The 24746-nt window shown below is 31.6% G+C and overlaps 1 protein-coding gene across 9 annotated transcripts in view; it reads right to left on the minus strand.

Annotated features, from left to right (window-relative positions):
- Positions 1-24746, minus strand: part of LOC130655469 (serine-protein kinase ATM-like) — a 255466-nt gene that overhangs the window by 177128 nt on the left and 53592 nt on the right. For 7 of the 9 annotated variants that reach the window (XR_008984665.1, XR_008984666.1, XM_057458228.1 and 4 more), the window contains 7 exons: positions 22294-22367; positions 22101-22155; positions 20343-20405; positions 15727-15860; positions 10151-10261; positions 4196-4376; positions 4052-4116 (listed from right to left, as the gene is read on the minus strand). Coding sequence is in view for 7 of the 9 variants with exons in the window: in XM_057458228.1 (XP_057314211.1) it covers positions 4052-4116; positions 4196-4376; positions 10151-10261; positions 15727-15860; positions 20343-20405; positions 22101-22155; positions 22294-22367 (683 nt within the window). In the remaining 2 variants the exon portion in view is untranslated. The remainder of the gene's footprint in view (positions 1-4051; positions 4117-4195; positions 4377-10150; positions 10262-15726; positions 15861-20342; positions 20406-22100; positions 22156-22293; positions 22368-24746) is intronic. The other 2 variants (XM_057458230.1, XM_057458229.1) reach the window with 2 other exon arrangements.

Below are 24746 nucleotides of genomic sequence, written 5' to 3' on the forward strand. Positions count from 1 at the left end.
CATCTGTTTGAGTTAGTCTATTTTCATCAAGTTGGTAAACATAAAACCATTATTCACAGTAATAGATATCCTGAAACCTTCATCGATAAAGTTGTTTACAGATTTTTAATGCTTCAACTAGAATAGAAAAATATTACACTTGTATTGCGTTTTTTAGGAAAAACAACTGTAAACTTTTTGTTGTTTTTAGGGCACACACTCACTTATCAGATTTCTTTTGATACAAAGACAAAATCTTGAAATGGCTGATGTCAGACGTTATTTATAAGTATAAGTCCAGTAGCTACAATGCTAAGTTGTTTCCCACAACATCTTAGACTGAAAAGCTCCCCAGCAGTAGTAACATCATTAGGATAAGCTACTGTCTATCATGGGACTTATGGCAATTGCATAAACAACAGTGATGTGATCACCCTGCGTTTTCCCTTCCTTAGACTTAGATGGTATAGAACAACAATTTTGCACTAAAGATAAAAATTGATTGGCAAATTATCTTTATATTATGTACTGCTGAGGGTACCTGACGCACTTCAAAACTCTTGGCCGATGGCGCGAATAACGGATGTATTTCCTGACAAGTTCCTTCATGTTCGACAAGTCAAGTTATGTGTCAATGGAGAAGTTGTCCGTGCGATAGCGAAGATTGTACTGCTTGTTGAGTCGGATTCCCCACCTGAGGAGCCATGACAAGATTTCGACTGGAAATCTTGTGGGGAGCCAGATGTTAATGCCGTTTGAATTAGTTTATATTATGTCAGGTATATGTCTTGGGAACAACGCACGGTTGAACTGCTAATTGTTCCCAGCGTGTTTTTGCTTATAAGGTTTTTTTTGTCTGTTTCTGCACAGAGATTAAAATTTAATTTAAGCTGTGTGAAGCTTTTTGTGATGATAGAATCTGAGTGTGGATTTAGTAGAGTTCAGTGGAACTCTTGTTTTACTTAGTGGAAGTGTCTTGTTTTATTTAGTGGAAGTGTACACGGGTGAATGTTTAGTGTCTAATTGCGAACAAGCTAGTAAGTTTATTTTATTTGATTATTTATTTTATTCTAGTTTGTGTCCCTGCGTCTGTTTCTTGATCCTTTGCACTCACTAGTGAGGCACACTAGAGGGCCGGAGGATCGCAGTAGGATTTAAACGATTTTTTATGTCAATTTTAGTTTGTTTGGATACTATATTTTTGTATCTTGTTTAGCAAAAAATCTTCAACATGTGTCGAAGTAAGCGTATCTTGATTGATTGCACCTGCCTTAACAAAGTAGCTTGTGTAAGTTTATGCTCCAGTATAAAACCATAACCACTGACAGTCATCCTGTGAGATCGTTCCAATACATGCCAAATTTTTGTGTAAAAATCATGAGGAACTCGATTCAAAGCTCCATCCAAACATCTTCGCCATAACCACTGGCCAATTTTACGAGCACTGGATGTTGGAGACAACAAAACATCATCACTGAGTATACTGTTCTAAGCTTTCACTCTGGATATGCATCACTGTTTATATACACATAAGTGCTCAACCTTCAGTTTACTGCAGCGTCACCTAGCTCGACCTTGTAACAATAGCTGTATTTTGTCTATGTAAATGGTTGTGGCAACTGTTCTTTCTTTGAACTTTCCACGGTTTTGTGCTGTATAAAAATGCTTCTACAGCATATGGATTTTTAATTACAACGTAGAACTACTGCTTCATGCATGCATATTTTCAGCGTAAATTTTAATGAGTAAACCAAATTACAACACGTGTCACATGTGTGGTATATTAACATGAACTGAAGTTGCATGGTGAATGTAAATACTCATGACAAGAAGAAAATAATATTGCTTAAAATATTTGTTTTTTTTGATTGGGGATACTCATAAAAAAAATGCAGAATGCACTTTTTGCATGCAGAAAATATGGCATAAATACACCATACATATTATGACAAATTATTATTGCTTGAAGTTATTACACATCGTAATTACACATTACTCCTACCAAAACATTTCTGTATTGTACTTTCCTTTTTCCTTAAGAATCTTAAACATCGCTATATTTTATCAAAAACAATTAAGGTTTTTTTATAAAGTGTTTATACTGCCATATTTTACTAAGAAATGATAAACATTGGTTAGGTTTCATTATGTGCAAAGTGCTTACATAACCATATTTTAACCCTTCCTGTCCCGTTCCCGGACACGCTAAAATAATCCTGATCCCGGACAGGTCCGAGATTTTACTAGGACCACTTTGAACGGCCCTCACGGCCACCCGGTATCTTTAAAACTAACAAGATCGATTTTTTTTAACACTAGAATAATTTATTTCTTATTTGCGCCAGATCTGACGATTTTTAAATTCAGCTACCGTATGTTATGCGAGTACTTTTCAAAATTAAAACAAAGATAGCGACTGTATTTAGCGCATGCTGTGACTTTCCCTTTATATACTTACAATTCTTACTGAATTGTCTATTACCGGGTTCGAACAGGGACTTAGATAATGCTTTATGACCATTTTTTAAAAAAGAGAAATACCTTACATGCATTTTAAAAATAGTATATGCTTCAAATTAGTTGTTAAGGTTTATTTTAGACTAATATTATAAAAGTTACGAAAAATGTGTTTTTTGCTAAAAACGCCTGGGATCAGGGACATAATGTGTTGAAAAATGCCTGGGGCGGGAAGGGTTAATAAAAAATGAAAATCTTAATAATTCTCATATTTTCTCTATATTTTCTGAAGAATCGACTGAAAAGCTATCTTACAAATTTTATTTTTCTATTTTACTAAGAAACGAATAAAAAGCTTTTTTACAAAGCTTAAACATAATAATACAAAAACTGTGTCGCTGAAAAATTCTTATTTGTTAATTTTACGGACGTTGCGGCATGACGCCAAAGCATTTAAATTGACGTCAATGGCATTTATAATAAGCGAAGTCATTGCATTTTTGTTTTAGGCTAAATAACTTGGAAACGACTAAAATAACAGACGTCATCTCCCACATGGGTACCTAGAGGCCACCCAAGACCATATCGAGTATGTTTCCCAAAGCTTGCTCAACAAACCTGTTTCAGAACAAACGGTTTAATGATGTCTTAACAAAAATTTAAACCCCCAATATCTCTGTAACTGTTCGTCAAAAGTACATGATCCCATACATTTTCTTGATCAACATTTAATAGAGGAAGCGGGTATAAAAATTTAAAAAAATTATTTTGTACTTTAGTGGGTCCTTGCTAATGTCAGCAAAAACTTAAACACATATCTCGTTAACCATTCGCAAAAAGCACATGCTCCTATATATTTTCTTCATCAGTGGTAACAGGTAAAGAAATTTCAAAACATATTTTTGGAGTAACGACAGGTCCATATTCAAATAACAGATCTTTTTCATTGTTCTTCCACCTAAGTGGATTTTTCCACAGGCCTTAGTGACTAGTTTTATAATAAAACAATCAGAAATAACCTTATGGAAAAAAACTTAACAGAGTAACAATACCACATAATAAATATTTCCTAAAATAAATATCTGCGCCGTAGCAGTTAAACACTACAGCATAACAAAAACAAAGATTATGGCATATTTACTAATAACAGGAGAACTTCAAATCGAAAAACATGTCACACATCTTCACCATTAATTTTAAAAATTTTCAAGAACTTTTTAAAGAACAAAAACTATCGTGTGACTATATTTTAGAACAGGATAATGAGACCGTTATTGAACTTTTTCAGGAAGTAATTCTGTGAGATAAATGTTTTGACTACCTTAGCTGCGGGCTGTGTTTATGAAGTTTATGGAAAAGTTTTTTTTTTGTAAATGGCATCTTCTATAAATGAGTGACCACTGTAAGTACTTCACCTGGATGTGCATCATAATTAATCCAAGCTTAGTCCTCAACCTATTGTGTGGTGAAAGGTCTTCCAGTTATAAATTAGATTTAAGCAATTCAACCTTTGTACATAATTTTTTTTTTAAATTTCTGAGTGCCTTATTTGCAAAAGGACGAATTTGGTATTTTGATGTTTATTGGAAACACAGTGTTAATAAATGTTACTTACTTTGTTGGTTTGCAGCCACTATAAATCACATAATTAAAAGCATCCGTGCATTCCATACACCCAATCTGAGCAACAATGAAAAATTAGTCAACTAAGGAAGTTAAGCATGAGTTATCATAACAAATTGAAAAAATAGTGTGATACCTTTATTATTATTCCAATCAAATTATTTAAGTGTTTTTCGTTCACTTTCGATTTACTAAAATCCATAGCACTCTTGAGCTCCTTAACATGATCTTGTAATTCTTCTGTAAGTCCAAAGAAAACAAAGTAACCATCCAGGATAGCACATAATATTTCCAAAATCAATGATCTAGTGGCATCACTAAACATAAAAAAAAGAAACCATTGCATTACACATACATCTTAAGCCAAATAACTTGGAAATAGGATTGAGGCGTCAGTTATTTTATATCCACGCAGGTTACTAGGGCCTACCTAAGACTCAAATTCGAGACAAAACTATGCTCTTTTTGGTTGTTTCCATTATAATAATAACTCCCCCACCAAACAAAGAGAGTTCATAACGCTCCTAGCAGTTTAATGATTTGATGCACTCATTCATATCCATTAACACTAAGAAACTTGTAGAGAGAACTAACCAGCCTGATACAACTACACCAAAGGACAACCATCTTGAAATTATTTCCTGATATGGTTCTATATGTTACTATCACAACAGCACCATAAAGCAACATCCCTAATGGTGCTGTTGCGGCACAAAATCGCGGAAGAATGTACACTTGTTTAATTTGGTGCAACAAGTATCAAGCACATACTTAATACAGCTGAGAGTTTAAGTGAACTTGGAATCTCAAACCAACTTGAGAAAATGGCTGGTACAAAAGTTATATGAAAGCAAGCGTTGGGATAAAAAAACATTTATACAGGGAAATTCATAAGGATGCTTACAAATTCGCCCATGATAAACAACATAGAGAATTCACTACTCTATTCAAAGCTGACATTGCAAAAGTTGGTGCACCTGCAGTACGCAGATTAAACCAGGAATTAATAATTCATGACTTTTTTTACTACTACAAGTCAAATAATGCAAATAGCCTCATTTTTCAGTACATTCCTAGTTTGTATTTCGTATCTTATATCAATTTGGGCTTGAATTACTCTTTTTAGTAAATGCCATGTAGTAAATAATCAGTTAGTGTTGAACTAACTTTCCAAACTCATATCCAGCGTTTTTTGTCTTTTTTCTGCAACAGCAGGTTGAAAAGTAACATTTTTGTGTTGCTTCCTCTGTACCAGAAGAAGACAAATAATGCTGGCAATTGGGTAACTGTTGAATGTATTAGGATACATGTTCCTAGAATGTGATCATATTATGTAATATGTATAATCATATGTAGACAACATGTCTGCATATGATTACAACAAAACTTCTTCAAATAACCCCTCAAACACAAAAAATATCTTACAGAAATTTAATATTGTGAATCATGAAAAAAATTGTTGTTGATGTGTTGGTACATCAAGGCTTTCTTTATTTGAATGCAGACCTCAATTGTGATTACTTAAGATGGCAATAACCCTTTTTTAGTTGCCCAAAACTTTAAATTATTTACTCAGTGTTTTATTTATACCATTTTTTTACTGTTTTCTAAAAATATAGGCCTTAATACATAATAAAATGATTTTAACTTAACACTAAAATTGCTGAGTAAGCAGAATGATTTTAACTTAACACTAAAATTGCTGAGTGAGCAGAAATTTTTATTTAAAAATGTATCATAAACAAGAAAAAAATCGACTTCTACAAGCTCCAACTTTTTACAATCTCTTTATTTTTCATCAGCTTATGTTTTTAAATGAACCTTGGGTTAACCTTGTTAAAACGATGTGCGAAGTTTTTTTGAGCATTCATATTTTTTTAATAATAGCCTTTTGTTTTTTCAAAAGATTCTTTGTTAGCATCCCCTGCTACATCGAACGCTGTTAAAAGAAAAAATATTCTGAATAAAGAGATTTCCACACACTGTATAATGGCTGCATGGTTCACAAAGCATGTCTGAAAATTTTAAAGTAAAGCGAAAATGCTATTGAAAGTTAAAGCTTGTGCAGTATAGCATAATGAAGATCATCTTTAATTTCTACATAATGTGCCATCTTTGTTGTTATTAACGTTTCTCTTTAATAATTACATCGTTTCTTTTTGTGCAATTTCGCAAGCACGTAGACTTCAATTATATTTAGGGGGGGGGGCTTATAAAATTATGCAATTGTGCTGAAAACAACGATTTTAATAAACACAACATATCTTTCTAAAAGTATAATAATAAAAACAAACGCTAATCGATCTCAATATAATGGTTGGAAAGAGAAAAAGGGAGGTCGGACTTGTTGTTCCAGCAAAGTATGTTGTTTTGACAAGGAGCAAGATATTTGGAATGGTATTGTTCAACAAGTTAAAAAAAAAGAAAAACACCCTAATTTTGAATTGGATATTATAATCACGAGTGTTATTAATACCTCAACCGGCGAAATAAATACAATTTAATTAATTGTTTATAGTAGTATTCCTCAGTAACTGTCAACTATATTAAAACTACTGTGAATACAAATAAGCCCTCATGGGGGCTTATTCGGGAGTGGGGGTTTATTTGTCAAAATGGGTTTTGAGGGAGGGGGCTTAATTGGTAGGGGGGGTTATTTGGGAGTGGGGGCTTAATCGATCATTTACGGTATGTAAAAAAAAATTCTGATTTTTAAAAGGGTTAGTGCAACCTTAAGGTAGGTTTACATACAACTTGTTTTTCTACTCAAAAGAAAAAAAATGACTGCTGACTTGACGCAAAAAGGTGCTTCCACGCTTCTTTTGAAAAGTTGAATTCATTCGATTTTTTCAGTGCATATTTTTTCTATCCACCTTACTAACCAACAAAATTCAAAGAAATGTAAATAATTGCGTGATCCATTTTATTCAAGAAAAGTATTAGAAAAAAAAAATAATTGGCCTCACAAAAAAATTGTCAAAAATTTAAAGGTAGAAATGAAAACTGTCATACAGTCTCCCAGATCTTGTTCTTGATTGATGGTTAAAGTTCACTATTCAGTCCTCTGCATAAAATTTTTTTTACCAATATATTAAAAGCTTAAACATAACTACACATAACAGACATAAACTTCATTTTATTATAACGCCCTGCTGATGAGAAACCAGTCCTCAAGATTATGTCTGATGAGGGGGTTAATATTCAGTGTTACCATGACACTGGAGCAAATTCCAAGTAAAAAAAAGACTTTAGCTTTAGATATCTACCTACTGATTCCTGCACCCTTCTTGCCATTTTTGTTATAAACTTCTTTTTAAAGTATAGCATTTATTTAGCAAGCAACTCTGGCAGGCTGAAAAAACTAAATCCCTTATTCTATAAACTTTTCTGTTTTTATATGGCCTACAAACATTAATAAATTCTTCCTGTGAAATTGTAGCATGCTGAATATATGTTGTTGTTTTTTGTTATGGGTTTGTGCAAGTTACTTGGTGATAAAAAACAATTTTCGTATTGTTATTGTTAAAAACGCGATTGCATTTTGTTGAAAACAATATAGGATTTTATAGATCTTTAACAAGCTCACTAATTGAGGCTTTTAAACAGTTTAAAGTAGTCAGTTAAGACAGCTACTGTTACTTTTCCTCTACTCGTTTCTTCAGGATGAAGTTCCTCACTTTATGAAAACAAATAACCGTTGATCAGGAATTTAAAATCCATGCTGTGTCTTACCATGTTTTGATTATTCTAACAGCTGTTGTAGTATGATTCCTTGTATAGCTCTGAGAAAACAAATAGTGGTCAGTAATCTACTGCTGTGGTCGGAGGGTCAACAACTCTATACTTATAATATTATTAGTGTATTTACCCCAATTGTGCCAGCATGTGAGAAAAAAGTCATGCCACTGACACAAAATTTTTATATTTGTACGATATAAAAAAAAGTTATACTTATGTTTGTTATTTATACATTTTTTCATAATATGATAAGTGTATCATTAAGTCATTTGTAACATCGTTTAACTGATTGGGTCTTCAAGTAGCAGGAGTTATGTGTTAATAACTGTATTATGGATTCCACGCAGGTCATACACATGTTCTAAGATTTAGCTTCTAACTGTTATAACGCGTTATAACAGTTACTTCTTCACACTGACTGACAATCATTATGCAGCCGCTATAGCTAAGTTGTGGATTTTCGTAATGTTGTGATGTTTTTTTTTAGGTTTTCATCTTAGCCATCATTGTTATTTCGTTATCCTTTCACCAATCAAAGTAAAACACACACCTTCTGGGTTACTTTTGCAAAGTTCATAGCCCAGAATATCAACCAGATATTAAAAGCTTGTAAGTCGAGTCATAATTAAACTGCGTGACTACTTGAGGAACAAACAATATTTATATGTAAATTAAATTACGGAAACAAAATGTATAATTTTAAATACAAAGTCATTCTTTATAATATGAAATCAATTGCAAAATGCGTCCAGCTCTGCGAAATCGATTTTTAACTTTTGCTGTTCAATATAAAAATAGATCCATGATTTATGATACATACATTCAAAAGATTAATGAAGATCCTGAATGTTTTTTACAAAAAAAAAATTAACATGAAATTTTAAGTGTTTTGTGAGCACATGGATATCATAACTATTATTTATTGTGTAATGCTGATGATTAATTGCATACAGAAAATAAACAATATTTACCAATGATAGTCCTTCTTTAACCTATAAAATTTGTGGCGGCATAGAATCCGATGGCAAAAGCTGCATGCCATTGTTAATTCAGAGGGCTCATTTTTAAGAGGGTCAGTTATATTTGCATTTCTTAAGACCTGCTGCAGTTTGTCTTTTGCTTATGTGCTCTCTCCTTTACCATTACCTTCTAAATTATTCATTATCAAGCATACTCAAGCAGAAGTCTTTCCAAAAACGCTAACATCTTTATTAATAGAAAAACAGTGAAGTCTGAACTACATTGGACCTTGTGTTTTTGTCCCAGAACTTACAACTTGTCATTTTCAAAACTTTTTCTTCATGGCCTACTTATAGCAAGGGTCTTTGTCAATAACTTTTTAGCCTATGCAAACATATATTCCAAGCCAAGCAGGTATGGTAAGACATTGTGATGCTTTGATATCTTAAACATCTCCACCATATATCTTTTGTTTACACATGAAGTTAATTGCTTTCTTTTGTTATCATCATGTGCAAACCATAAAAAAAAGATATGATGATGCCTTTTGATCTCAACAGTTTAAAAGCACTAGTTTTTTAAGAAAAACCATTCATACATTACTTTTCTTTAATTTCATGGCAAAGGCATATTATTTGTTTTTGGCTATGACACTCATCAATTTGAGTAGATAAAAGCCACTAACTCAAGTAAGTGGAGTCTGAAATAATACCTAATAGGGTCACATACCACAAAACAAAGCAATTGAGCTACTTTGAAAGCTTTTAAAGAAGGAGTGGTAGAATTGGAAGAAAAAAAATTTAAAAAGAAAATCTGGAGTCACACAAAATTTAAACAAAAACTGAATAATCACATAGATGGATATATCTCATGCAAATCTTTCAGGGAGTACAATTTCTAAAAGTAACTTAGGATCCCTTTAAGTGGTAAAAAAGTTGAATCCCAAAGAATTTTAGGGAAGTATTTTCAGACAACATAATTTCAGATTTTTTAGCCAATTTTTGATTGCATTTTGGAAATGTCTATCAAGGCCATATAATTTGTCACACATAAGAAAATAAGTTTATGACATAATATGTTACAAATGATTAAAAAGGTCCTATTCAATTTCACATAATATGGAGATTATAGAAGCTGAAAAGAAAGAAAAACAAGATAGAAATACTGATAATAAAGATGTTATTTTTATTGACAATAATAGTGTCTATGATAAACTACACCTAAAACTTTCCACAAAAAACCAACTTCTTAGGAATATTTTAATTGAGCCCATTGTGACCGCTTAAAATTGCGAACTACAAAAAAATCAGTCATTAATATTTTCAGACATTGCTTTTGTCAGCAATTCTAGAATGGACATCCATGAAATATGTTAAAAAAATATGTGACTCACCTGGACCTTTCATCCAGGGATGCAACAAATGTAGAAATGAGTACATTAGTTTGTTCTTTCGAAAAAACAGCATTTTCCCTTTCTTTAAGCAACTGCACAATAACTCGAAGCCTAAATTAAAGCCAAAACCTAGAAAGCTTAAAATGACGAAAAAACGATCCTACAAAGCTCAATAATTTCGTTTCAAAATGATGAGAAAACAATCTTACAAAGCCTAAAAATCATTGTATTTTGTTCATAATGACAAAGAAACGATCCTGAAGACGCAAACATCACAGTATCCAGAGAAAACGTCCCTCCAGGCATTAAAATTTTAGCAACTGTTATTTCATCGCCGTAAAATATATTTAAATCAGTTAGTGCAAAATAAAGATTTCAAAACTAGAACACAACCTTGCCAGCTCGTGTTTGTGATTGCGCGTGATATTTCACAAGGGAACAAGATCCGAAACTGTTGAGCTGAAATTTCTAACTAAAACCACAAAATCCTTGGATTATGGAAATTACACGAAATGACAAAAACGAAATTTAACACTAATGAACAAAACAGAGTAAAAACTAAACCAATTCAATGTAATCCTTGTTTTTTGAAATTATCGAAACCTAATCGAAATAAAAAGGTGTTTTCGGGTATAAACTCAGCTGCTTAAATAATCCTTTGACTAGTGATAGGATTTGAATCAATAGACATTTTCCATGAATAATTCAACCAACTACATCATTCAGGAAATTAATGAGGTACAAAATAAACAATCATGAAATTGAGGCGAAGGAAATTAACACCAACACTTAATAACAACTTATAAAAAATAATTCAATTAAAGCGGTTCAGCTCAACTGACTTGTGAAAAGCGTTAAAATAACATGAATCAGTAAACATGTTTATGTTTATTTTGAGGATGGGTTCATTGACAACAAGTTTCTCTTGTTTTTTCTAGGTTCATTGACAAGTTTCTCTTGTTTTTTCTAAAACTTTTACAATATTAGTGTTTTTATATGTCTTTGATATTTATGTTACACTTCATTTAACTAAAGCAAATTTTTAAAAATAGGTATATCGTTTACGAAACAACAAAACAGAAAGTTTAAACTTTAAGGATACTATAAGGGTATAGACACATATTCAGTATATTCATTATTTTTCAAAAATTATGCTTTTTTTTTCTTCAAAATTGTTTATTGAATATAAAAGCAAATTAAATTGTCTATAGGATAATATAAATATGAAATATATATGTTTTTCCAGGTAGCCATAAATCCTCATCTTTGTTTTTCACTAAAAGGTCCGAAACTCCCCTCTGTTTTATTTTTTTTCTGCGTCATATTTATCAATCACTTTAGTATTACCATAGCAACAATACTTTGTCACATTTTTTCGAAAAAACGCGTTGTTCGTTTTTTATTTAAAAACTTGTGAAAAAATTAATTTTTGCCCACTCTTTTGTGTTTTAACCTGTCTTTTTTTTAAATAATCAAGATATCCATAAAATGTGACAAAGTGATTTTCAGCAGGTACCAATGAGCACGTGTGTAAAACTTTGTTGAGTTTCTTCATCATCGAGGGTAATTTCTGACATTTTAAGTCATGTATACATCGTGAAAAACGAACATCTGAGTTTTTCGCAACCTGACCTTTACAACAATAGCCTATTCAAAGATGTGCAGAAGGTGTTAAGCGAACTACTGACAACTCATTAAATATTTATAAATTAGTAGAGAATCTCAAACTCCACGTATTTTCGAAAAAAAAGTTTTTGTAAAAAAAATTTATTTATACCACTACACTATCCTTAAGCAATTGGTTGAGTGTGCAATGATATTAAAATAAAACAAAAAAGGAACAACAAATCTTTTTTTTTTACCGTTTCGGCCGTACGACGGCCATTATCAAGTATCAAGTTTAAACACCAGAAAGCTTAAAGATTTATCTAGCCTACTAACTCTTTTCTTTGGAATGGTAGAGCTTACACCATCTAGACACATGAAATGCAAAATCTTTTTTGAACTTAGCTACCCTTTAAACACACTAGGTTTATACAACAACAAAAACTGAAAATGCTACAACAAAAAAACATATCTTGATGTTAACAACAGAATTAACATTGATATACAAAAACTTATGTGCTACAAAGGCATTAGACACTGATCATGGATGAAACATTCAGCATAGTACCCAAAAAGGACACTATATTGAGTGTTATACTATTATGTACTATACTATATCTACTATTATGTAAAATTTTTGCAACATTAAACTTTTGAACATCATTCATTATAAAAAAAGCAAGGTCTGAGCTACTTTGTAAAGATTGGTTGACCAGAATAATAAAGTCGAAATAGTAAATAGTTAAATAGTCTGAACCAATATACGAGAAAGATTACTGGCATTTTATGTATATAAGCTTGGAAGCAGCAAGCAACAAGACACCTTTCTACACCTACATTCTATAAAAGGTTGTTATGTTTAAAAGACAGATAAAGGCTTTGTCATGAGAGTCTTGAAACTAAGATTTCATTAAGATTTGATCTATAAAAATTAATATGCCAGTAGTCCTTCATGAAGATAGCAATTTATCATTATGTTCAAACACTATTTTCCAGTTTATTGGATTTCATAGGAACTACTAACACAGTGAATTAATCACCCACTACAACATGTTGTGAAACATAATGCATAACATCTTGTCAAATTTGTGCTTGTAATCCCTATACTATGTTCCACAAGCACAAAAATAAAGAGGATCCAGACGACTGAAAACAATTTGGTGCTACAATTTTTTAATCATAAGAGTTTCAAAGAATCTTTAACAGGCCCTAGATGCCCTAGAACTTCTGACAAACATTTTTATATACAATGCTGTATCTATTGTCAGACGAGTCCAAATCTTTACAATAATAAAGCACTAAGGATAACGTAATTCACAAAATTGTAATTATCACGTCTTGATTTGTTTAGACTTGTTTAGGCTTGTAAGTAATAGAAAGCAATTGTTTGATTGAGGTAAGATTAGCCAAATTATTTTACAACTAAACTCACCTATTGCCACATAAATTGGGAACACCTAAGGGTTACGCTTTATGGGTGCAAAAAATAATGCAGACATGTAACTTGCCTAAAAAAATTATTTTCTGCTTGGCTTTTCAGTATGTGGTGTTTTTTTCAATGGTATTTATTATAACGATTACGTTTTCCATGGCTTTAGGCCACCCTAATCTTTCATCGAAATGTTACATACACTAAATGTTTGTTAGTGTATGTAACATCAAAATGCTACATACACTAAATCTTTGTTTAAGGTATGTAGCATTTGGATTCATTTGTTAAATGCAAGTCTTTAATGTTTGTGACCCCCAATTTAAAACAAAAACAAAATAGTAATCACAATGTTTTTCTCCTTTACCAGAAAAAGTAATGCATAATAAAAACTATGGAATAATCTACAATAAAATTATACACTAAATGTCAAAAAATCAATTTAAATGTAACATGTTTTGCGATTTGGGGTACTTCTGTTTTTTATAAACACGCCATAATAATTACGCTGATGAAAATGTTCGATTACAACTGAAAATCGAATGCAGCATAGTGTAATAGCACAACATACTTCTTAGCGTAGTTTTTTATATCCTAACTTAACTTTACTGTATTTCATTCTCCATTATTTATAAATCGTATTATAGTTGCAATTGTTTGGATGAAATTTGACAAGAACAGCATAAACAGAGAGATTAGTGAAAAGTTGAAAGAATAAACAAACATAAAGAACTGTAAACATTTAGCAATAGTTTTCCGATTTTTGTTTTTTTAGTAGAAAGGAAATAGTTTTCTTTCTTCATTTGTAATTAGTTAAAAGTAGTTTCCAAGAAAAATTGTAGAGTTGGCAACAGTTTTAATACCAGGGTCACTCAAAACCTGTCTTTTTGTAACAAAGAATGGCAAATCATGGCATATAAACACAAAAATTGTTTTCGAATGCAACCTTAGTGTTTTCATTATTTGATTTTTGACAATTTTTATTATAGAACACATGTCCTTTCGACTTTTTATGCCATTATCTTCACTTACAATGGCATAATTCCTATTGAGTATGGCATTATAGCATAGTGCATATTTTTAACATTACGGCATAATTGCAAACATGAATATGCAGCACAGTAAAATTTATTACTGCAAAATACAAAATGTCTTTTCAGTTCAGTTGACCATTAAAGAAAGCATTGGCGTAGTTAGTGCAAATTAATTATTTGTGTTTGACAAATACAGTTTCAAGACCATCATATTCTTGATGGAAGGATTAAACGTTTTGAAGAAGTTGATAACAAGAAGTTTGGAAAAAGTCATTTTAAATCCATTTAATTTACCTAAAGAGAAATTATTTCACGTCTATATAAGTCTTAAGTCTACATATTTTGAGTTTCAAGATCATTAAATCTGAAAAAAATAGTTAATAAACTTTAACAAAAATATGTTTTAAAAAGCCTATACTAAATAAACTTTCGGAATAGGTAATTTTTTAAAAGTTTTGTGAAGAAAAGCCAAAAAAGTTATGCACGCGAAAGTTTTTATTCTATTTTAAGTCCAACAGCAATTCTATTGTAACTTTAACAAGCATACAGTAATGTAAGCATGACTGCTTTGCATATCATAGACATATCACAACCAGGCTTCATATTTTGTAAATATGTGCTTACGTGATCAATCATGTACGCCAGTTAAACACATTATACGATTGCGTAGCGTACCTGATTTGCTCCGGGTACGTGACTTTCAAAATGGCTATTTATTTGTTTAACAAACCTGTTCCCGGGGCCTATTTGCTGACAAAAGCGCTAAGATGTGCATGTTAATTCATTTGTGTATTGAGAAGATTCACGATGGGTCAAAAGAGAAGAAAACTAGTAACAATGGAAAGAACAACAAAAACAGTCCTACACATTATTGTACTTATATCGTAATTATTTTGAAGCATGTAGTGTATATAATACTCCATTTTTGAATTAGGTTCATGTTTGTTGCAGGGCCGATGTTGTAGAGTCTCGTGGGATTGATGTTGTGGGGTCGATGGTCACAGGGTCTATCGTTATTCCAATATGGTAGCGCTAAACTAAACATTGCTAGCATCACAGCATGTGGATTTATCAAGATAAAAAGCCTACCACACATTGATAAAACAACCAGGTTTTTTTTAAATATGACTATTTTTCATTAGGAAGTAATCTGTTAACAAAGTAATTGAGGTATGCGATAGGGCGTAGGAATGCGACCACATGCCTCAAAATGAAAAGCCTGCACAACCAGAATCAGCATTTTACATTGGTCATAAAAAACGCATGCAGAAAATGACTAGTGATTTTTGTGCTGTGGACAACCATGTTCACTCACGCAAGGAAATTAATATAAGGAAACAACTTTTAATCTTATTACATTCTCTGCTTTGTTTTTATGCCCCCAAAAAGTCCATTAATCCTGTGTGATGAGCTTCACGCCTGGAAAGAAGTTGCACATGTGAGCATTTAAACATGTAATCGCATGCATCCAATAACATTCTTGAAAAAAAAATTAAATAAAAAATTACCAAACTGTATACGATTTTGTTGAATTAGATTTACAAATGCCATCGACAATTGCATCCCATGGTGCTTTTATAGTTGCTTTAAACTTCTTATGTTTCTTGCTAGATGTATGCTTTGTTGATAGATTAGCCATAACCTATATAAGTATTCAAACAATTAAAAACAATTATGCATTTACTATTAATATCTTGTCATCAACTTAAATTCGGGTCTGATTGGCTAGTCCCATGCAAATAGGAACACTATGTAACCATTTAAAAAATAAATTTATCCACCACCATTCTCACAAATGCTTTTAAAGAACATTTAAGAGGTAATAGTAAAATCTTCCCAAATAGCTGTCAGCATTTTTGCCGAAATGAATTTAACATTGCCTGCCTGAAAGTCTTTGCATTGGTAATCTTAAAATATAAAATGTTTTGCTTCAAATAACAATCACTACTACTTTGTCCTATGTTGTGCATGTATATACTTGACTTCCCAATTGTACTTCTAAATCAATTAAGTACCACATGGTTATAAGCACAGAAGAAATAATAGAATCAACAATTGTGTTTACCCATAAAAGTTTAATCATAGAAATCAAAGAAAAAAATATTGATGGTAATGTCTGCACCACCATAACTAAAGAAAAGTTAATTTTTTTATACATATTTTCACAAACCATGTTAGTTCTGTACTTTAAGCCAAGTGCTTGTTTGTGGTATAAAAAAAACATTGTTATACTTCAACCAAGAGTTATTCATTAGATCAAAATACTTTTAAAATGTGAAAATCATTTTGTAAACAGATAACTCTGTCAGATTGCACAGTTTCAAACAATGTGTCTGTAAAATCAAGTAAATTTTATAAATTAACAACGATAATCACATGGATCATCAAAGGTGCAATAAGTTGGAGTACTGAAAACATTAGATAGGTTACCCATGTATGATGAACAATTTTGCAGGCGTATCAATAAGGGTACTGCAATTGCTCTTGCTCACACTAAGACTCGCTCAATTCTGAGAAATGAGAAACTAGTGACATGGAAATCAATGCCATCATCTCACATGGAAATCAATGCCATCTTACTTTACTATTTACAGTAAAAAAGAACCAAAATATATAAAAAAAGATAAAATAAAACATATAAAAAAGATTTTGTGATAAAATTTGCTTTTATAAACTTATTCTATTTATTCAAATTGCTCACCCATTGTAAATTATTGTAACCTTAAGCGGGGGATTTATTGCTTGTGTGTTATTTTCTTATTGATAGGATTTTGGTCAAAAACTAAGACACAAAGAAAGAAATACAGCGTCCACTTTACACACAAATTTCCTACCGGAATGTGCGAATTAAATTTTTTTTATAATAAACTAGTCGATAAACTTACTTAGGCAGGTCTGTCTTTGAACTTTGATGATATCAGCAATGACAGATTGACATAAAAATTTATTATGTAGAGCTTGAAACACTGATCAAAAAAAGTATAGGATCATGTACAAAGCATTGTCGAGATATTGGGGTTTATAGGCTTTTTGATGATGTCCTTAACCAGTCTATTCCGGATTGAGTGATCCAGGTTTGGAAAACTTACCCAATTTGGTCCCAGATTGTCAATAGTTACCCACATGGAAGATGAAATTAGTTATTTCCACCTGTTTCCAAGTTATTTAGCCTTCAAAGTGCAATGTAATGGCCTAACAAATCTAATCAAAGACAATGACGCCAATCTATGTTGCGACGTGGCATCGAAATAAGTAATTTGTCCCTCAGCTTTAAAGATATAGTCTATTGCTTATTTATAAAGAGGAACTAAACACAAAAATTATTATTGAAATATTGTCAAAAACGGGTGGTATATTTTGGAAAAAAGTGTGCCTTGACCTTTAGATTCTGTTTTATTTAGAGGCAGTGACTCTACAATGCGCATAATTTTTGTCCCATTTTAAACACTTCTTTCAATTAAGCCATGTTTGAAAACGGCTTTAGCTATAGACTTCATCGAACCCATTTTAGAAAGAGCAATAGCCATATTTTAAAGTAGTGCAATGGGTAGTTGTTATTTTCCACAAAAATCACTTTTTCCACTTAACTTGGATCTTGTAAAATCCAAAAATAACTGGGAAAAGTGTATAAAACAGAAATACAAAAATTTTTTTAAAAAATCACTTTTTTTGAAATGTCACGATCTAATTCTGGATAGTAAATAAAAGCTTGATGATCATTTTAGATGAATTTTTTTGGAGGATTTTTAAAGTAAAACCAGTAACCTAAAAACAAAAATAATAAAAAAAAGAAACTTTTCTAGTCGTCTGTAAAAAGAACATAATATGTACACAGCTCTAAAAAACACGACTTTGTAATGTTTTGTTATATACAAATACTTCTAAAGTTCATCTTCACATTATTCACCTTCTTCTGATGATTCTGAGACATTGAGTATCAGTTGTTATGTCTTTGTAAATCACATGCAACCAAACATTACACCTCTGACATTCACAAATTGTATCTTTTCATTGACACTACTATCACTACTACTGCCATCTACTGCACCAACAGCAGGTTGACATAACACACCACCACGACTAAGTCCACAACTGCCACTACTAAGCGTACCACCATTTATACCATCTCTTCGAAGTAAACCAAGTATAAAAGCAAAAGGGCTAGAAACTCTGATACAAGTTTGCATTCTTTTTTTCGGAGGTGTTGAAAGAAGAGAAGGAGACAGTGCCGAAAAATGATTTGGGCTTTGATCTGGAGGAATTTGATTAACAACATTACCACTGCTTTTCCGCATCATCTAAACTTTTTGATTTACCCAAAATTGTTTGCCGCTAAACATAAAAAGGTCTCAGAGTCAATTGGGTCATCTAACTCCTAAATATTTTTAATTTCTCTCTCAGAAAGCGCCCGATTTCTGAAAGCCATTTTTTTTTATGAAATTCAGTCACCTGCACACATCATTTTAGGTTTGAGATTAGGTTTTTTTAAACAGAAATTTTTCGTTTTTTCCAAAACTTCACATAGTTAAGACCATGGAAAATGTTTTTAAGCTGTGACATAATTTTTGGGAATAGTATAAATACGCCATATGGCATACTTCATATTCTGTGTAGAGGCCATATGGCGTACTTCAGAGTCTAAAGTTAATTATGTCTCTTTTTACCTCATAAGAGCAATTTCTTTGCCAGCAATAATGCTAATAATGCTCTACCCAATAGGATTCGTAAATAAAAACGACATACAATAGCATGGATTTCATGACTTGTGAATATTTTTTTGCATTTAAAAAATCCAGATGATCTTCGTCATACCATCATATCCCTCTGGAAACAATCGTCAGTTAGATGTTACGACCAGGTGTAAAACCCAGAATCTTTTAGTAAACAAAAATTAATATCCTAAGTTGTACAACTTTTACATTATATTTTTCATTACACAGGTTTGTGGATTTTAGTTTCGAAAGTTTTTGTAGTTTGTACATACTGGAAATTTGGCGGAAACGATCGTTTCTTTTCCGCGAATCAATAAAGACGGTAACAATAAATCATTTCCCTTGGACAAATTATTTTATTTTCAAATTATTTATAATTATTTAAAATGGTTATGTCACAATAATAACATGTAGTTATTAAAAGGCGTTTTTAAAGAAAAAGATAGTTTAAGAAAATTTAACTTTAAAATTCAACAAACGCAATAAATGGCCAATGTTGTGAGATAGATATTAAAAATGTAAAGAACTAACATCAGATATCATCTTCAAGTTAATTAAGTTGTGTGTGTTGATTCTAATTGTCCACAACAACAAAGATATCAATTGTTCACAGCAGGCCAACCATGTGAAAGAACATTTGTTATGTTTAAGGATCAATTACTGGCTTTAAATGTACTGCAAATAAATCTATTTATTTCAGATAAATGCTATTCTTCTTGTTATTCAAGACAATGAAAACTGTGCAGACATATAACTCTTCTTTGTGTAGTTATGTGGCATTTTGTGCTCACATACCACTTATCCTTTAGGTTCTTATTTTGTTACTTCAAGTTTGAAATTCATTTCCTACATTAATCTTACCTTTTTTAAGAACCCTGGGCTAGAATGAGTGCCCCAAAGAGTTTATAAATTAAATCAGCCAGCAAATAATAATTATAATGGCAAATATTCTGATTTGGACGATGGTGTAGAGAGGGTTTTACCACTTTGACTTATTCTTGCTATTAACTCTGCAGGCTTTCAGGAAAAATGGGAATTTTAAAATTATACTAGCAAATAAACCACTTTAATACAAACGTTGTTTAAATGATATTTTCAGCTTGATGTAAAGGATTTTGTAAACTGTGTAAAAGATATTTTCTGTTTGCTATAGATGTGTATGTGTAACATCCCTCATCCTGACATAAACTCCACTATGATAACACAAAACACGGATAAAACTATACTATAAAGGAGTAGGAATGGATTCATAAATAAAACTAAGAGGTAGATTTAAAGCATACCCTGATTAGGTCGCTATGATCAAAAATTAAGGAAAATAAAAGCTCACCATTTATGAACAGGAAAGTATGAAAAGTTTATAGTGCAGCTTTTAAAACTAGTTAGAGAATAATAAAATAAAGTTTCCAAACCTTGCTAAGGTTAACATGAATGATTTCTATGTTGAACATGTAACCAAAATGCTGAAAACTGAGCTTAAAAATAAGGAAGAAAATACTGAGTTATAAATTCGTTGTTACTGTTACTGTCATTGTCATTTTATACTTCTTTGATCAACTTAACTGAAGTGAAATGCTTTCAGAAATGAGTTTACTTGCTCGACTCCACTTTTTAGGGCAGGGCACAAGATAACTTTTGGTACCCCTTTTGGACCCTAAGAAAATCATTGATAGGCCTCTCGAGATTAAATTAAACTCTTACAGTATGCTATGAAATTTGTCCAAAATTCCACTGTCAGCTTAAAATTCAATTCACATTCTATTTAATGCTTCTGAGAGCCAAATAAAAGTTATTTATCATATTTTCCATTTTTTAAATTACCTGGAAACCGGAAAATTTCGAAAATATAATCAAGTGCCCACAATTTATAGAATAATTCCCTTTGCTGAAAGTTGTGTTGTAAGTTTTTAGTTGTAAGGGTAATTCTAACAAAGGTTAACACATTTTCCTGATTATAAGAATTGAATAGAGATTTTGAGGAGTAGTGTCCAGTGATAACCAATAACTGAGATATGGGGATCTAAAAATCTGACATGCAGGCAGAAAAAGTTATTAAATAAAAGCGGCATGGTACTACTAATGATAAAACTTAAGATACTGTTTTATAATTAAATACCCTCCAAAATGGGAAGTGTATTCTTAAAAATGATAATTGAATCAGTTTTAACTTTATTTGGACTGCAGGAGCGAGTGGATTCTTTAAACCCACGACCACTCCCATAGCTTTTTTAATAAAAAAAACTCTTTTTGTCTTGAAAAAAAATTCAATAAGTTTTACTTTAGTTTAATAAGTTTTACTGCCGTGCAGGCAGTAAAACTTATTGAATTTTTATATTATCTATTAGACATACCTCTCAGAGCCTTAAATATTAGCCATTACTCAAAACTACCCTTAGATTTCTATCAAATCCTTGTGTAACGTGAGCTGCTTCTTCTTTGAAGATGGAAGCAGGAGCTCACTGCACATAATAGGAGAGCCCTAAGGCTCCACTGCGTTACAACTTGCAGTCCTGTTAGATCTCTCCCTCTTTTTTAAAAAAATTAGGAGAAAATTGAATAAAAATGGCAAGGAAAAAGTTTAACTTCTGGATTAGCTAAAAACACTGAAGGTCACCAGGTAACGCTAACAAACATTTAATTTGAAGAACATTTTGAAAAAAAGTTGCAAATACTGTGAAGAATCATGCATAAACCTTTTTAATTGACAAAAGTCAAAATATTTTCAACCAAATATAAACCTAAACAGTGGGTTTGTACATTTTTCATATTTTTATTTCAGTTAGCATAAACAAAATGGTAACGCAAACATATATCCATTTGTTGGAATAAACCTGATTTTGATAAATAAGTAATGGTTTGTTTCTGCTTTCACATTTTTAATAGCTTACAATCTTTTGTCTTTCCTCGTAACTCTGTTACAGTAGTTATTACGGTTAATACCCATAAAATGTGTTCCCTCTGCATTAATTGTTTACGACTTTGTTTATTTTTATCACAAATATTGTAGGTATAGTTAGGACTTAATCTTTTATGTGTATTAAATCTTTATGATTGGATCTGCATATATCTTAGGTTGTTCTCTTTTTTAATATTCTAAAATATTCTTCAAAAACATTAATCAGTAGCATATTTTTACAAAAGATAGTCAATGAATTAATTCCATCACAAACCTTTTTTATAGTAGCAGCTGCCAGAAATATAATTTCGTCAGTGTCACACACAGATCTATCAACAATATAAAACAAAAATATTATAGTTTTGAAACAACAACTATTGTACACAAAACACTCACAAATAATGCTGATCAAAATATCTTCCAACATTTACTTTTACTTTTAACTAAAAATTAATATGAAATTTTACCTGTCCAGACACTCACTATTTTTGAACTGTTCAAATTCCACGTATACAATCTCATAGAGTTCTTCAAAGAATTTCTAAAACAGAAAATAAACATTTTCCAAAGTGCAAACACTAGTATTATTAAAAAGCAGCCCAATAAAAAATTCAATTTTTTATAGTCCGGTTGATTAGATGCAGTATTGAAAAGTCATATTTGCCATATTTTTTAAAAATTTCAAACTTTGTGGAGATTTATACGACCTATTGAGTAATGACGTCACTAGCAAAACAAACTTTCTCTAGCAATCAACTGTACACATAAAAAAAGTTATAAGCTTGTAAGAGTTACAAGACACTAATGTTTAATCTATATTATAATACCTGTAAAAATCTGTCTGTTACGCAAAATAGTACCGAAAGTAGAGAGATGCACATAATGCGGTATAAAAAGGATGGATGAACCTGTGGATTTTTCAACAAGTCACTGACTAAAAATGTATCAAACATTGGAGTTAAAGGTACTAATCAAACTTTACAAAAATACCGAAAGTATTGAAATAAACCAATGACTAATTAAGACACACCAAGTTCGCTTAATGATATCTTATGAAAGAAATAAAATCAATGTTAGATATTTTAACAAAATTAAGTTCACTATTATTCGAGTCAATATCAGATTCTGTGTTTGAATTACAATTTTCAAGCAAATCATCATCCAAGGATCTAACGTCTGATAAGATACCAAATTCAAAGCTATCGTTGTTGTCACTTTCTTCATCATCATTGTCATCACCACTACCAATTTTTTTCTCTTGCCACAATTGTTGCACTTGCACAAATCAGTGTAGATAATCCATAGGATTCACAGACACAAGCATTTGATTGACAGCAAGATTTACTAACCCTGTTCTGGTGGAGGGAATAAAGCATCCATTAAACTTCCAAATTCCCCTCATCATACGGTTTTAAACTCTTTGGATAATTCTGCTGTTACATATCACAATCTTTTACAATGGTATAAAAGTGTATCCTTCCTTGAAGAAAGTTTCTGTGGTTCAGTGACTCGTGTATTGGTGCATAACTTAGCATGTCTTACTTGGTTGACGTTATTACACTTCCTTACACCACACAAAGTAGGGACAAATTTTTTCAATTCAATCAACTTATTTGTTTACAGGCTGCAACAAAATCCTTTGAATTTATCATTGTTTTGAAAGCTTTAAATTTACCAACAGTGTGGAAGGCACTTTTGTATTCACAGAAAAGGGCACAGACCCGGAAGAGCATTACTGCAGTCAATGCTGAGGTCTAGTGAGATCTTTTTTATGTTCATGATGATTTACTGGGGTACCAGTTATAATTTTTTTTTGCAGGGGGTTTAGCGTCTAGTGTCTCTGTAAAGGGCATCCATGGTTTGGCACAAAGGGACGATTTTGAAAGTTAAAACCTCTAGATTCCCTGAAAATGCATAAAAGGGGGGAGGATTTAATAAAAAAAATTATGTTCCTTTTTTTTTAAATCACCTGTCCTCTGGTTCCTACACCACTGCAAAAAAAAGATAGAAATTGTAACCTGTTCTCCGCCGTTGCATGTCAACTTGCAAAATTTAAAATCTATATTAAAGAATAAAGTTCAGTCACCATACAACTTGTCAGGGCTATAAAATTCTTTAAATCAAGTAAAATGCAAGTATCAGTACAGTCTTGTTTTTCAGATCAAGAAGAAACTTTTTCCACTTTAATGGCCAGTTATGGTCTCTTTGCTTAACTTTCATCTTAACTGATTTAGTCAATTCCTTCTTTACATTCGAACGATTTTATTGAGTCTTTTTTGTATTGGCCAGTCACAAAATAAATGACAAAAGATTTAATAGAAAATTATGAATATCAATGTAAAACGAACAACCTGTCGTTGATTCTGGATTTATGTCTATGTTGTAGGTGACAATGGTAATGGACAATTGCTCCTGATAAAAACAAAGTTTATCGCTTTGACAGCCAACAACATTTCCAAATAGTTATCCTTGTTGTATGAAATACCATGAGGAGTCTGTTTAACCACTATATCACAACTTTTGATCCAATAAGGTGTGTTTGAAACATTTGTTACAAGCACTTTTGAAGTTGCATATAACATGCTGGCAGATTGGAGAAAAAATTTTAATTTTCTCTCACATTCTTGCCTTCAAATAGCCAGACAAAATTGACATCATTAGGCTACTTAAAATTAGGGGGTCTTTGGTTTTTGCATTTATCAATTTATCTTCACGTGATGGCAATTGTGAATAATTGTTTTGGATATTATGAATTTCATTTTTTACAGATTTTTCTACATTTTTCAACTATTTTTAAATGGCGTTTTGGTATTTTTCTTTGAGGTGTTGATCTTTTTGGAGAATATCTTATTACTTTACTCTTTTGGATTTCATTGTTAAAATGAAATGCATTTCCATCAATCCCTCAAAACTTTCACTA

This window comes from Hydractinia symbiolongicarpus, chromosome 8 (genome assembly GCF_029227915.1).
Source record: "Hydractinia symbiolongicarpus strain clone_291-10 chromosome 8, HSymV2.1, whole genome shotgun sequence".
In the NCBI taxonomy this organism is placed as follows: Eukaryota; Metazoa; Cnidaria; class Hydrozoa; order Anthoathecata; family Hydractiniidae; genus Hydractinia; species Hydractinia symbiolongicarpus.